At 34.4% G+C, this 15,076-nt stretch overlaps 1 protein-coding gene across 6 annotated transcripts in view; it reads right to left on the reverse strand.

The window, feature by feature from the left end:
- Window positions 1-412: 412 nt before the first annotated feature.
- Window positions 413-15,076, reverse strand: part of ZNF292 (zinc finger protein 292) — a 77,980-nt gene continuing 63,316 nt past the window's right edge. For 3 of the 6 annotated variants that reach the window (XM_023534846.1, XM_023534845.1, XM_023534847.1), the window contains 2 exons: window positions 13,863-14,004; window positions 1,049-10,031 (listed from right to left, as the gene is read on the reverse strand). In XM_023534846.1, coding sequence (XP_023390614.1) covers window positions 2,877-10,031; window positions 13,863-14,004 — 7,297 coding nt within the window. In that variant the 3' untranslated portion in view covers window positions 1,049-2,876. Of the gene's footprint in view, window positions 10,032-12,859; window positions 12,883-13,862; window positions 14,005-14,628; window positions 14,860-15,076 lie in introns of those variants that run through there. The other 3 variants (XM_011367385.2, XM_023534844.1, XM_023534848.1) reach the window with 3 other exon arrangements.

Below are 15,076 nucleotides of genomic sequence, written 5' to 3' on the forward strand. Positions count from 1 at the left end.
TTTCCACACAAACCACCTACAGCACTGCAAATGCATTATGGAGCTTTATACCTCCATGCCTAGAATTTTTTCTCCCTCTGACCATTTGATGTCTATTCATCATCTTTCAAGACTCGTCTTTTCTACAAACTTTCATAACTACCAACCTCCTTCTGTCCCCCAAATAAGAGCATTCCTTCTTTGATGTCTCTAGCTGTATTTATGTACTTTTATCTTAATAGCTATAGCAACTGTATTGGCTTACCAAATGAACAAAATGTGCCTTGTTAAAACTAGTCTAGCCCTTTAAAATAATTTAACTATGCTGACTTTAACAATGCTGAAAATTTCCCAAAATGTTATATTTCACTTAACACAATAATGTATTAAGAACAAGTAATCTTTTTGATATGTAAGATTCAAATTCTTTCGGTTTATGAGGAAAAAAATCATTTTAATGATGAAACCTTAGACAAATTTAGGCTGTAGGAGGAAAATATCTTAAGACAACAGATTGAGGAAAAGTATACCATGAAAAATATATACTTTCTTTTTTAATACTTAGGCATTACATTCTATATCAAATTTTACCAATATGCTATTCTATAAATTCATATTTATTTTATACCATAATTTGATTTTTCTGTTCTATGCTAAAAAGCCCACTCTTTCATAACTTTTAGCATACAGAACCTGGAATATAAAAATTTAACTCAATGCTGCCAAACTCTTTCCCCTGACATGTAAGAGAACAATTACAGAAACATTTAGTGGTCAATTTTCTTAAGCTAATGAGCAAAAGAAAAGCCCCAATACACTGGCATTTTCACTTAACAGTGGCTCATCACTAAATAAATCAGAAATAAACCTACTTGCTATTGCACTAAATAGGGCAGTTTTGCCAAATGCCTACCTTTGAGAGCTAGGTCAACTTCTAAGAAAACTGTACAAAAACATGAGTTGGTAACAAAATTTTAATATTAAAATTATTCAAAGTTATTGTTAATTTGGGGGAAAAAACATCTATTAGTCACCCATAAGAACTTTTATTTTAATAAATAACAGTGGACTTACCAAAGAGTAGGGATTTTAATATGTCGTTTTATGCATATTGGTAATAAACCCCTTAAGGAGGTGAAACCAACTATTCAGTATAACCCATTAGTTCCTAAAAATAAAACTATAATAACAAAACTTAAAAAACATTTTCCCCCCCAAAAAATAATTCACTCCTTGACCATGCTTATTTATTCAGAGTACCAGCAATTTCAATTAATGTTAAGTGCTTCATTTTTCCTGCAAATCTGATGTTGCAAAGGGAATATACACATTTTTATATCATCACAATATCATCAATATTTCAGGCTAATAATATTGTGAATACAACTGGTTTATAACAAACACAAAGTCAAAAATCAATGCTACTATTTATGGCAAACAGAAACAAAAGTCAATTTGAAAGGATGTTTTCTTTTGTTTCCAGTACTGATATTAGTTGGACTTAAAATGAAGGTCATAAATTCTCCTGAAATAATCTCTACCTCTGGCTGTGAATCCACAGTATAAATATGGTGAATAAAGCTAAACAGTAAGAGCTAACTATATACTGAATAACCAAAATAATCAATTATAACAACTAATACTGCTCTGGAAGACCAATCTAATGAAAAAAGTATCATTAGATATGGTGGGAAAATACAGACAAATCTGTACAATCTAACATCTATAAACAGTAAAATCAAAACATTCAACTTCCTTATAGAAAGTGTTTTATCTATGTAATTATAAATGTTAAGGACTCTTGCATTTTATAAACACAAGATGGGCTCACTTTGATGATACCAATTTTAAGATTTATAAAAACGTTTTAAAAATTTTTTCACAAAAGTTTATACAGTTTAAAGCTATACACCAATCTATAAATCTCAGAAAATGGGGGAAAAAAAACCTTTATAAGATCACATGTATAAAACAAGAAATGAAATGTGATTTTATTTAAGGCAATACTGGGCTACTTCACAAATCACCACCTCAAATATTTACACTGCTCCACACTACTAGTTTCTATCACATTCACAAAGGATTTTTGTTAATACCAAATGTTTAAAATCTTTGATGTAGTAAATTCTTTATTCACATTTCCATTATATTTCATGGAATCATATTAACTATATCCCATTAGAAGCACTGAAAAAAAAAAATGTAGCTATAGGAAACTGCTAAAGAATCTGCTTTAATTTCACATGAATACCACCCAAAAATTCTGGATGGTAAATTTACAAAGCAGAGCAAGGTGTTGATATAATGTGCCTACTTTGTGAAAAGTAATTTTGAGATCATCTTGTGAATAAATGCTTTATGTAAAAATTAATGAACAATGGCAGTTTCTAGTTTTAGTTCAAAAAATTCTTAATTTAAAACAATAAAAGTAGTTTTAAAAACTTGATCACTTAGTTAAAAATTAAAATTCCAAATATAAATGTGTCATTTAATAGTTTAGACTTACACACTGCTGGTGGCAGCACATGATTTACAATAATAAATATATACAAAAAAGGTATCTACAAACAAAGAGTACTGTTAAACATGAGCAGAGATCTGGTGAAACATCAATCACACAGATAATTCATTTTAGTTTATGAAAAGGGCAATTGGTTGATATAAATTTGAGGTTTAGCTCATCTATTTACAATAACTGAAGTTCTGATTCTGTTCAAGTCCCATAGGGATAAAAAAAAGTTTTACATGACAAATGTCATGTATTTTTTTTTTTTCCTTTTTTTAGCCAGGTTAATTCATGTCAACAAAAAATAATGAGAAAGTTTCACAATTCTAGCATGCGTGATGGCTTCCTATTTAAAAACAAAATTGTAAGTGACATTATTTACAGTACACTATCAGTACTGCCCTTTCCCCGTAGCTTTACCCACACCGATTTCTTTCATAACAGACACATCTGAATCATTTGAATGTACTTCAAGTTTTTTCAGACTGACGGTAGGTTTCATTTCCTGAAGTTGCTTTAGGACAAGCTCAGTGCAATCTTTCAGAGTCTTGTCTAAAACAATTTTTACATTATCACTGCACTGAAGCTGTGATGGATTGGCAAACTGTACAAAGGTTTCACTTTCTTTACAAGAGCATATATGATTTCCACTAGTTAGAGCAGTCTTATCAACATTTTTTCTTGAATTTGAATGGGATCCTTTTTTATTTCCGCTATTTGGATGGTCTTTGTCAGCAATTTTCTTCTGTTTCACTGCAGACTCCTCAAGAAACTTCAGAAATGATACTTCAAATCCCATTGGTTTAAATGAGCTCCAGTCAAAAGATGCAGGATGCTCCTCAGTGGTTTGAATTGCAACAGCAGTTTCTTCTTCTTTATGTGTACTACTTAACTCAACTGCTGGTGCTGGTTCAACTTTTTCAACTTTCCTCTTTTTATTCTGGGAGACATTTTTTTCTTTATTAACTCTCTTTAAATTACTTGCTTGTTTTTCTGACTGGCAGGGGTTATTTTCCTGAAAATCATTACTTACATTTGAAGAGGTATGAGCTTGGGTTTCCATGCCTGCATTGTCTTCATTTATTAATTTTGTAATAAATAATTCTGTTAGTTCATCCATTTCATCTTTTTCATTTTTCTCAACTTCTTTCTGTGGAACTGTAGTTGTTCTTGAGTTATCATTGCTCTCTGATACACATGTATCAGATTCTTTCACATCACTCTTACTGATTTCTTGCTGAGAAGTTTCCTTTAATTCTGAGTTGCAACATCGTTTGAAGACAATAAGAAGATTGCGGTGTTGTGATGTAAATGCCTTAGATAATTTATGGCATTTATAATGTCTAATTATATTGCTTTCACTTGTAACAACCGATGTACACCCCTTTATCATACATGGATACTGGGTTACAAATCTGCTTGTACACTCAGATAAGGCATCATTTCTAGCCTTTATAGAATATACATGCTTTCCCCGTTTCAGAGAATAAGGCTTATTTTCTTCAATCTGTACAATCTTTGCATTCTTGTTTTCTAAACTACTTTTTTTCTTTCGTTTGGTCTTAGGCATTTTGGTTCCTTCCTTTCCAGATCTGTGTTTTGACCCCCGATATTTCGACTTTGTCTTTTCTTGGTTTGCTTTGCTTGATATATTTTCCTGACCAGGTGTTAATCTTCTTGGCCGAATCAAATGAGCTTTATGTTTGTCATTATGCTTATTAAAAATGTGTCGAAGAAGATTAGACCGAGTCGCATATATACGGTCACAGCCTTCACAGTCACACTTATATATGCCATCTTCTTCAGTTTTACTTCCCTTTATCCCAATTCCATGGTCTGCCTCAAGATGAATGACATAGTTCAAATATGTGGTAAATGAAGATTTACACTCTAACTGGTCGCATGGAAATTTCCCAACATCCACAGAAGCAGTCATACCTTCAATTTCTTCAGGGGTCATTTCATGAAGTTTCATGTAGTGTTGAATTAGACCAGTAATTGCTTGGAAAATTCGAGAACAGTCACTCACCTGACATCGAAATTCTTTCACTGTTTGTTTAGTTTCAATTTCTTCACTTTCTTTACCAGCTTCGCTTTCTTCTTCAACCTCTGCAGAAAATGCAGGTAGATCTGATTTGTGTACAGCCTGGTAATGCAGAATTAAGTTTTGCTGTATTGTAAAAGCGGCAAAGCATCCCTGATGAACACATCGATAAGGTCTGTAGGGACTATATCTTGTTGGAAACTCAAGGGACTGGGAAACTGGCTTCTTGCGCTTTTTCTCCTCCTTTTCTTTTTTATATCTCCTAATTTTTCGTCCATTGGGTTGTATGTTTGTGAGGGAATTTGTATTACATTGTTCTGAAGTAGCTGTAACCACTTGTGAAGAACTTTCTGTTTTTTCAGGACTTTTTTTTTCTGTAAGTAGTTTTTCTGGAATCACTGCTATATTACTGAGGGCATTTTCCTTCATTGCTCCCAATTCTAAAGCAGATGGAAATTCCCTTTTATTTTCCTCTGTTGTAGCTAGCTGTTTTTTTACTTGTGTAATTCGTGGGGCTGACATATTTTCACTTTGAGATTTTCTTCCGTAAGGCCTTTTTATTTTTAACTTTACCATCTCTTCTGTTGTAAAATGATGTACCAATTGACAGTGTGCCCGGAGATTAGAATTTCTTGTAAATGTTTTTGTACATGTAGGTACTACACATTTAAACGGAGCAAATTTCAACTGATTCTTCTTAATTTCAAGAATCATCTCTGGAGTGTACTGATGAATTTTACCATAGTGCTTAAACAGTGCATCCTTTGTCATAGCACTATAATTACAGTCTTGGTTTTGACATACAAAGGGTTTATTAACTTTGTCACTAAACTGAATATTATTTATAATTTCAGAAACTGGCTGAACAACTGTAACATTTGGAATTGATTTCACAGGAGTGTGAGTCAGTGTTACTGATGTATTTATTAGTACACACTGGGATGCTGGAGTAGATGGGTCATTTTCTAATTTTAATTTCTGTAAGCCTTCTAAAATATCCTGTATTTGATCCTCCTTATGTAATACTTCAGACTGAGGAATATTACTTTTCGTCGGCATGACACCTATGAAGGAGGAAAACTGAGAAGAATCAGGTAATTTGTTATTTTGTACAGTGTTTACTGAAGGAAGCTGAATGTTATAATTTATTTGAGCATCCTGTGATGTTTCACCAACACCCTGAGATCCACTTTTTACCTCAAGTACTTGAGAATTCATAGCACTTTTAATAATTTCAAGAGTCTTTTCGAAGTTTTGTATAACATTGTCTTCAGAAACCTGCAAATCAGAATTTATTGAAGTTGTGCATGAATTCAAAGCCATCATTTGGGAATCACCATTTTCAGTTTTTAATGTTAAAGGAGCTAACACTGTATTGGAATCATGATTGGTTTTAAAGTTGTCTTTCATATCAGTCATAAATAACTGATTGTCAACATTATTTAATTTCTGTGTTAGATTTTCCACCAAACCCTGAGGTTCACAATTTGGAATTATGTTTGAATGAAGGTTAGTAGTTGGTATCTCAATACTCTTTGCTATAAGTCCCATTGCTGTCAAGTCACTTGTTACCAAGTTTTGGGAAGCATTAGGTGCAATCAGTGGAGGAGCGACTTTCTTCCTTCTCTTAGAAGCACTGTTTCCTTTTTTATTTAAATGACTGGACCTTGTGTTCTGAGGAGCACTTATAACTGAAACACGTGAACTGTTACTAGTAAAGTTTTGTGATGGCCCACTGGAATTAGGGAATGAACTAGAGCACAAACCATTTTCAACAGTCTTCAGTAGTAAGTCATTTGATGGAAAAACAGGCAAACTGCTGCATTCCTCAATGGAGGAAGTTTTGGAGTTTGGTGTTCTATTCTGGTTTGTCAGCAGGGGGTTCGGATGGCATACAGTCTGCAACAGGGGTGGCACTGGTGGATTTGTTATCACTGTTGCATTTACTTGTGCTGTATCTGAGACACAACCAGTTTGAACAGGAGAAAGAATTTCGGCACCCTCAAATGTACTAGGAATGCCAGCAGTTTCCAAAGCCTGTTTAATAATTTCACTTCCTTCTTGACTAACAGTTGTGTTAAAGTTAGTCACACTAGTCCGAGGAAATGTATTTGGTAAAAATGTTGATGAGCGATTTTCAGCAGCAAGAAGTTGCAGGAATGATGGGTCTTTAAAACATGCTTCTGGATTGAAGGTAGACTGTTGCGGCTGCTGCAAATTTACTGCATTTGTGGAGAGAATCATGCTGGCCAGAAGAGAAGGCTGTCCATTACTCTGTAAAAGTTCTTGAGCAATTTCTGCTCCATCCAGTGGTTTACAATAAGATCGCTTAGACAAATGTCCACCCAGAGATCTGGGATTGGTAAAAGCCCTGTAACACCTGCTGCAGATAAATTTCCCATCTCTGATAATTGCAGGCCATTTAGCCCTTTTGTTGTGCTTAGGTTTTCTTTCCTTCCCATTTGGGCCCCGCCCTCGGTCTTTTTTGACTTTTTCAGGAGCAGACTGTTGGGCATTGGTGCTACTAAAGTCATTTGCAACATTCATCTGTGAAGGAAAAACTGCATTTTCACTATTACCTCCTTTTAGAAAGGAGGAATTACTGTTTCCTTCAATTTGTGAGGAAAAATGATTTGCAGTATTTTCCAGTTGGGAAAAAACAGTATTAGTCCCACTATCTGCTGGTGAAGGGAAGAGAGACATTGAACTACTTTCTGCAGGTAAAGGAAGGAAAGGATCTGAGCCACTGTCAATATTCAAAGGCAAAACTGTTTTGGTTAGATCTTCCATTTGTGCTGGCAAGGTAGTATTAGACAAATTTTCCATTTGGGAACATAACATACCACCACCTTGTTCATTTTTATCCTGAGAAGGTATATTTGGATTTATGACACTTTCCACTGAAGGCAACAGTGGAGTAGACAAACTTGCTAAATGAGCTGGAAAAATGGAAGGTGAGACATGCTGTAACTGATTCGAACAAGTAGGATTCCCACCGGCTTTGGTCTGTGGTGTAAAAAATGCATTATTAGAGTTGCTCACTTGTGATGGCAAAAAATAAACAAACTTTCCATTATTTGGTGTATTTAAGTTGTTAGATTTCTGGCCTTTTTTACTTTTGCGCTGCATTTTAAATGCAGCATACTGGTCAGGGTGTGCTGTCTTCATGTGTTTCCCAATACTCTGTGAAGAATTATAGGTTCGAGTACATCCCTCAACCTGGCAGCTGAACTTCTGAACTGGCGCTTTTGGAGGCACTGATGGAGTTCCTAAAGAATTACTTAGGTTGGGCTGTGGTGGAACAAATGTGATACTTTCTAATGTCTTAAGAGGTAAATTATAAAGATTGGATGATGTTTTAACATTACCTCCACATTCAAACTTGGAAGTTGGTAAACTGTTTTGAAATCCTGCCTGATTTTGTACAGAAAAGGTCATAAGGTTGTTCACTTGTCTTTCTAAGTTTTGTGGGGTAAGGTCGCCTATTTTGAGGGTTTCTGAATTTACTAAAGAATTCTGAGTGTTCTGAGCTTCATTAAAGCAATCCTGTCCTTTTCTCTCCTGGAAAACTGGATGACACAAATCATTACAAGTATCTTCAACTGCTGTATGTAAGTCTGTAACCAGTGATTCACCAGTGCCTGCCACCATTGAGTTGTCTTGCTTTCCAAAGTTATCCTCGATCCCCTGATTAAGGGACACCTTAATGGACACAGCTACCTCACTGGCCTGAAGCAGAGGAGTAGCAGCAGCAGGGTTTTCCAAACCATTTGACAATGGTCCATCAGTTTGCCTGAGTTCAGAAGCAGAAATCTGGTCTTGTTTGGTGATAGCTGATTCTGCCTTGCTTTTATCCCAAACATCACCGGTAGCTGCTGCTAAGGTGTTGTCAATGTTATTTTCTGAAGGAAGCACAGAGCTCTCTTTCTCAGTGTTCCCTTCTGAGTTCTGATTCACTCTGGAAGGCTGAACAGGAGCTCCAGATAAATTAAGTTGGTCTTCAGGAGGCAGTGCTTTGTCAGGAATACTGTGCTCATCCAGATGCTTTTCTAGCTCACTCTGAGAACGATAAACTTTACCACAACTTGTGAACTTACAAGTATAGGTATTATAATGCTGTGCTTCATGATCATATAGTAAATAAGCTTCTGAAAAAATTCTGCCACATTTAGGAAACATACACTTTGCTCTAAAGACTTGATGTTCCTTCCGGTGGGTTAAGAGCTCTGCATAACTATTAAAACCGGCCTTGCATTTCATCTGTATACAGATATATGGTTTACTGCCACAGTGCATTTGTAAGTGATCATTGAGATGAGTAACACTCACAAAATGCCGTCTACAGTACTGGCAAATAACTTTTTTGCTTTGCATTTCAAGAAAGCGCTTGGCATCTTCATTATCTTTATGCCCCTTTACATGAGCAATTAGATTTTTAAAGTACTTAAAGCCCTTTTTACAAAAACTTACAGGGCAATTAAATTCATTAACAGGTACTGGTTTCTGGACTGGGATCACTTCTGGCTCATAAGATTTATCTTTGTCATCATTCTCATCATCTGAACCATCATTGTCATTAAAAACTATGAAGTCTGTTGAATAGAGACTATTCTTTTTTATAGGCCGCTGTTCCTGCTTGGCCACAGCATTAGTCTTCTGATTCTCATTGGTAGTTGTGATCTTAGGAGGCCTTCCCAATCTTCTTAATGGTTTCATAGCTGCTAGCCTCTCTTTACTAGACTGTTTAACATGCAATGTGACATGAGGGACAAAAGTTTCTTTAGAATTAAAGTTCTTTGCACATATGGGGCAACTGTAAATCCCATCTTTGTAATGTTTTTGAGCATGTCGTACTATTCTATGACCAAGGAATTCTTTGTCACATAGCACACAATATTGCATGTAGGCTTGCCAATTCCGAAACCTAGCAGATATAAATCCCCTCTCTCTTAATTGTTTTATCTCTCTCTTCTTCTGCTTTTCATCACAAATGTCTTTAAGAAGACCAGAATTAGCACCAACTCCACCAGAAAGTCCATTCACAGAAGTTTCTTTAATCTCTTCCTGGTAGTCTACTACTTTCTCATAAACTTCACTGTCATTTAGTTCATCAATTGAAGACACAATGGATGCTTCTTCCCCCATTAATGCAAGACATTGTCGTTTTAAGGTTTTCCAATCCCAGAATTCTGGATCAAAGGGCCACTGAGTTTTCAATACAAGTAAGAGCTCACAGCGTAGAGAGTTTGGTATTGGAAGATTCTCCTCATCATATTTCTGGTCTGGTTGGTTATATAACATTTCCACAGCATAATATGCATCTACTGTAGGCTCAATAAGAAATTCACTCAGTTGACAAGCACGTTTAACTTCTAGATCATCAGGCAACAAGCACGAAATGGTCTTGCAAATAGATATTTTCACTTCAGTATTTTCTGTAGCTTCCAAACGAAGAGCTTTTACGCATAGTTCTATACAGGTGGCAAGTCCAGCCCCTTCAGTCTGTGAAAAAGCAGATAGAAATGTTAACCTAATCAACACAGATTTGTGAATTTAATAAATTTAAAAGTGAGTGTTAAAAATAAAAAAATAGAGGTTTGCTTTTCTTAAATTTTCCAATAGCCAATACATGAAAAGATGATCCTTCTAAAGCACTGCAGCTTACTTAGCCTGGTGTGTGTGTGTGTAAAATGAGCTGTACAGAGTAGCAGAAAAAGCGTAAGCATTGGGAGCTATGATAAGACCTGGTTATAAAATCATCTAATAGCTAAGCAAACTTAGAAGTTATTTAACTTCTCTGACCTTTCACATCCCATTTACAAAACAGAGATCAAAATAGCATTTAAACTTCATAAAACTGCTGTGAGCATTAATGGATATTATGTATCTAAAGTACCTGGTATAGTTTGGTATAATGTCTGGCACTTAGTAAGTGATCAATGAATACCTTTATCTTTATCACAAATCTCATTTCCCAAGTTTGCATTTTGCAATCCTGCTGAAACAAAACCCTCTTAACCCAATTACAAAACTGAGAATGTCTCCATATATCCTAACTTAGTTATAAAAGGAGATTATCACTTTTAACAGAATAAAGTTATTTGATCCTTAATAATGGGAATTTTAGTTCTATTACAAAATTTAATGATAAGTCACCTACCTCATGGCTGGACGAGCTTAAGAATTAGAGTAGATGGAGACATAATAAACATTTTTCCTTTTGAATTAGCATCTTGAACTGTTATAAGATAGGAGTAATGAACTTAAGAGTCATTTGAAAGATATATGTAGTGAAGAGATAAAAATGGGTGTTAAAAAGGCTAAAAGGGAACATAAATATATGAAAAATAAGCCAACCATAAGATGTAGCCGCTTCTTATGAGAGTGGGAATGATATATGTTTGGAATAAGATCAAAATGCAAGAAAGTACTCAAAAAAGCTGATAGGGTCTGTATTTTCACAGATTAAAAAGGCAATAAAAATATTTTACTAAAACAGAAGCTTAGGTTTGAAGGCCAAAAAGAGAGTGAAGGAAGGAGGCTGGATACTGAACTGGACTTGACTTCAGCAAAAGCAACGGCACAAAGACCAAGAAGAAAACCCACAAAAAAATGGGCAAGAAGAATAGACATGAGACCTATTTTTAAGTGACAGTGAAGAAAGGACAACTGGGAAAGAGGTGGAACCACATGATTCTCTCTCTCTAGCTTTCACATAAACTTGTATTGTTACTTTATACTATTTTTAGATAGATCTGAACCAGATGACTTTTACAGTAAAACATTTGCATCTCTGTTACATGCCTTAGGGACTATTAATAATAGTGGACAATTAGACTACTCCTCTGTTATAATATTGGGGGGGTGCGGAGAAAAAGATGTGGTCAGTGAAGCTGCACACTGGAAAGAAGAGGGTTTGAAGAAAGAGGTCTTGGAGGAATCAAAGGCCAAGTCAACTATAAAGATGATCTGAAGTGATGAAAGCATACGTCAAAAAAAACTGGTAAATGTGTATGTAGAAAGCAAGAATTCTGGAAGAGGCTACTATACTTATTTAGAAAATTCAGGAAATGCTGGAAAAATAAATGATTTTAAGGATTCAGAGAACAGAGGAATTGTGGATGAAGGATATCTGCTTTGAATAAGGAAACCGTAACTACTTTCTGTCTTATGAATATTGAGCCCTTTCTCCTGAGATGACAACAGCTGATTCAAAGAATCTACTTATTGCTTAGAAAACACAACTAAAATTATTTCAGAGAGGAACTCAACTGACATTTCTATTCTAATACACTCTGTTACTGGATTCAAAGGTTCATTTCAACTCATTAAGGACAAATAATAAGGACAATGTTTTAAAATTGCATAGTAATTTCTTAAGAAACTTATTGTTCTAAGTTTATTTTTTAACTGCAGCACTACAATATATAAAATAAAATATCAGGATGAGTTAACAAGGATGATAGAGAAAAACAAGAAAGCAGAATTCATTCCTGTTCTTTACTCCTGAAAATAAAGAAAAATTATTTCAGAAGGAAAAAATTGAAGATACATATAAGATTTACTGACCAACTACAGAGTTTAAAGGGCACTTTTAAAAGTGGATAGGAGAGTATCTTTTGGTCCCTCTTTTCAGAAAAAAAAAAAAAAGTACACATTAATTAAAAAATTCTTCTTGTCATGCTGCATCCCAGTTTTTAAAGATACCCAAAAAACTGTTCAGCATCCCAAGCTATGCAATGGTAGCACTTCTGTAAAGTGTCCTCTGTGGACATTTAAAATGGAAACCAAGTACATTCCTACAAGGATTACTACAAGAAAATAAATTAATTTTGTAAAACTTAGATTCTGATTTAGTTAATAAATGGAAACACATGCAAACTGCTCATCAATTCCCTGCTCAGTTATGTCTAACATGTTTAATCTATCTGTTAAGTGTTTTCATTTCAATGACTATTTTTTTATTTCTAAAAGTTCTTCTGACTCTTAAAATCTGCTTGGTAATTTTGATAGCATCTTTCTTTCTCTTGCTTTAATTCCTTATTTGACATCTTCAAATATATGTATGTTATATAGACTTATCCATAATTGTATTTATTGTAAAGTATTAGGTAAATAATTCTATTCTTTCTGGCTAGTGAAATTTGTTCATGTCAGATTGTTTCATATATCTTATAAATCTTGATGGTTTATTTGTCTTTAAATGTACGTAGTTTATACCTTTTATCCTTGCATCTTTAATCCTACCGTAACTTTTCTCTGCTAAAATTTCCTCAGCAGACTGTTTCATGTTTTGTAAATCTTGAACATGAACTCAAGCAGGGCTTTACCTGAGAATCCTATGTTGTAGCTATGTCACTCCAATTCCTCACTTGGCTTCTGTTGGGAATTCCAAGGTATTACCAGCAGAGAACTCACTTCATCCTTACCCTCTTAAACATTACTTACTTGGCATGGAGATTCCTGGACTATACAAGTAGGCTAAATTTGGAGCCCTAATTTATGTGGAGCAACACCTATAGTTACAATTTCGTGGAGGAAACATTTTTCTCTTCTGACTCACAGCCCAGTTGGACATGCACATGGATCCCTATCATCTACCTGTGTTAGTGAGTAATCTACTTTTCAATGAAATTATAGTACTTCACAGGTTGGTGTAAGAGGGGAAGGAGACACAGAACTCAGTTTTAACTCTCCAACTTGAAAGAGCCCAATACCTTATCTCCTGTCCCTGTATGGCTATTAAAATTCAAACCCCTTAATTACTGCAAGTAGTTACATATCCCAATCCCCACCAGGCTAGTAGAGGTCGAGCATTAGCTGGCTCAAGCTTTCTGCTCCAGTTTTTAGGTTCCTCTTCATTTTGAGCCTGCGCATCTCTCCAATATTCTTGCAATTTCAGCTGTTACGCGTTAAAAAAAAATGTGTTTTATTTTATTAAGTATTTCTGGATGTTTTGCACAAAGATTTTTAGCTAATGTAATCTGCCAGACGGCTAGCAAAGGAAGCTATCCCTATATCTCTCTTTATACTCTCCACATTTCTATAGAGACAAATGATCAAAATAGTATAATACATATGAGTAAAAACTGTAGAATGATAAAATACACAAATTAAATACATTACTTTTCTGCAGGCTAAGAGAAAGCCCCTGGCTCTCATTTGCATTTTTAAGTTTCACTGTATCAAATATCCTCAAAGACTAATAAGAAAATAGATGTTCAAAGCACTAAATAAACAAAATCACTGAAAAAGGTGCCAAAATAATAAAGTCTTTTATTAAAGATAATTTATACATTTTAAATTAAGAAAAGATGCCTTGATTATTCTTACCTCTGAATTAATAACTTTAATCAGGAAGAAAATGTGATATACTGTCTTGGTTAACAAAGAAAGTTGACGACATCTTTCTAGGTAGACTTGTACAGATGGTTCTACTCTTTGCTGTAATTTACTCCAAAAAAGAGTTAGTTCCCTAAAAAAAAAAAAGTATAAAAAATAAGTTGGAGCAGTAATATAATAATCATAGACTATGTCAGTCCAGTAATTACATTTGAAATTAAAACTGGTTTTAGATTTCAATTCTACACGCAGAATTAGGCTTAAAAGCAAGAAAAGGGATCTCAATTTTCTAAGAACTCAGTAAAATTAGGACATAATTTATCATTTTATTAATAGTATTTTTCAATCTCAGAAAGGCACTAACTTTTACTGGGAAAGCACCCTACATTTAAACAAGTTATACGAATGGCAACTTTGAGCCACATCTGAACTTTAAGTAATAAGCAGCACAAAATATGTGTACATATATAAAATGTACCAATGGCATAATGGTTTTTAAAAAGCATTTAATTTTTATCTTCTAACTTAAATTTAAAATTGACCAACTTAATTGGTCAATTAAATTTAAAATTTCAAGTTGTTAGGTACATGTTAAGAATCAATGACAAAGAACCCAATAGTTACTAACTATGCCACAGAAGTGAAACAACAACAGAAACTTTGAAAAATGAACTTTGAAATTTATTTCAAATGCAATTAAAATGTCTTTTTCATAGATAATAATCCTACTGAAGTGATGAATTTTTCTCCCTTTTACCTATCGTCCTATTTCTCTTCTGTCCTCCATGGTTAACTTCCACAAAAATCATCTTCCTTGATTCAACTTTTTTTCACCAAGTATTCTCCTCAATACAGGCCTTCCTATTAGTTTTTCCTCAGTTTCCACTCCTAGGAACTGTGCTCTTTTCACCACCCACTTGAATAACTTGCTCATTTCTGGAATTTAACCTATATATTGAGGATTTCAAAATCTGTCTCTCCAGTCTTTACCACTTTCACCTCTCTAGTTCTTTACAAGACTTCTCCATTTTGATCTCTTCTGAAACCTGAAACTTAATATATGAAAAAGATGATTAACATTCTTTCCAGTTCACCATCTTTCTAATTTAAATGCATCATAATTATCACTATCAGTCTCTGCTTTTTACTGTCCTCAAGACTGTATCTTACACATTTCTTTCACATCCTATATCCACAAGGAAGCC

This window comes from Pteropus vampyrus, unplaced genomic scaffold, assembly GCF_000151845.1.
Source record: "Pteropus vampyrus isolate Shadow unplaced genomic scaffold, Pvam_2.0 Scaffold133, whole genome shotgun sequence".
Taxonomy (NCBI): domain Eukaryota; kingdom Metazoa; phylum Chordata; class Mammalia; order Chiroptera; family Pteropodidae; genus Pteropus; species Pteropus vampyrus.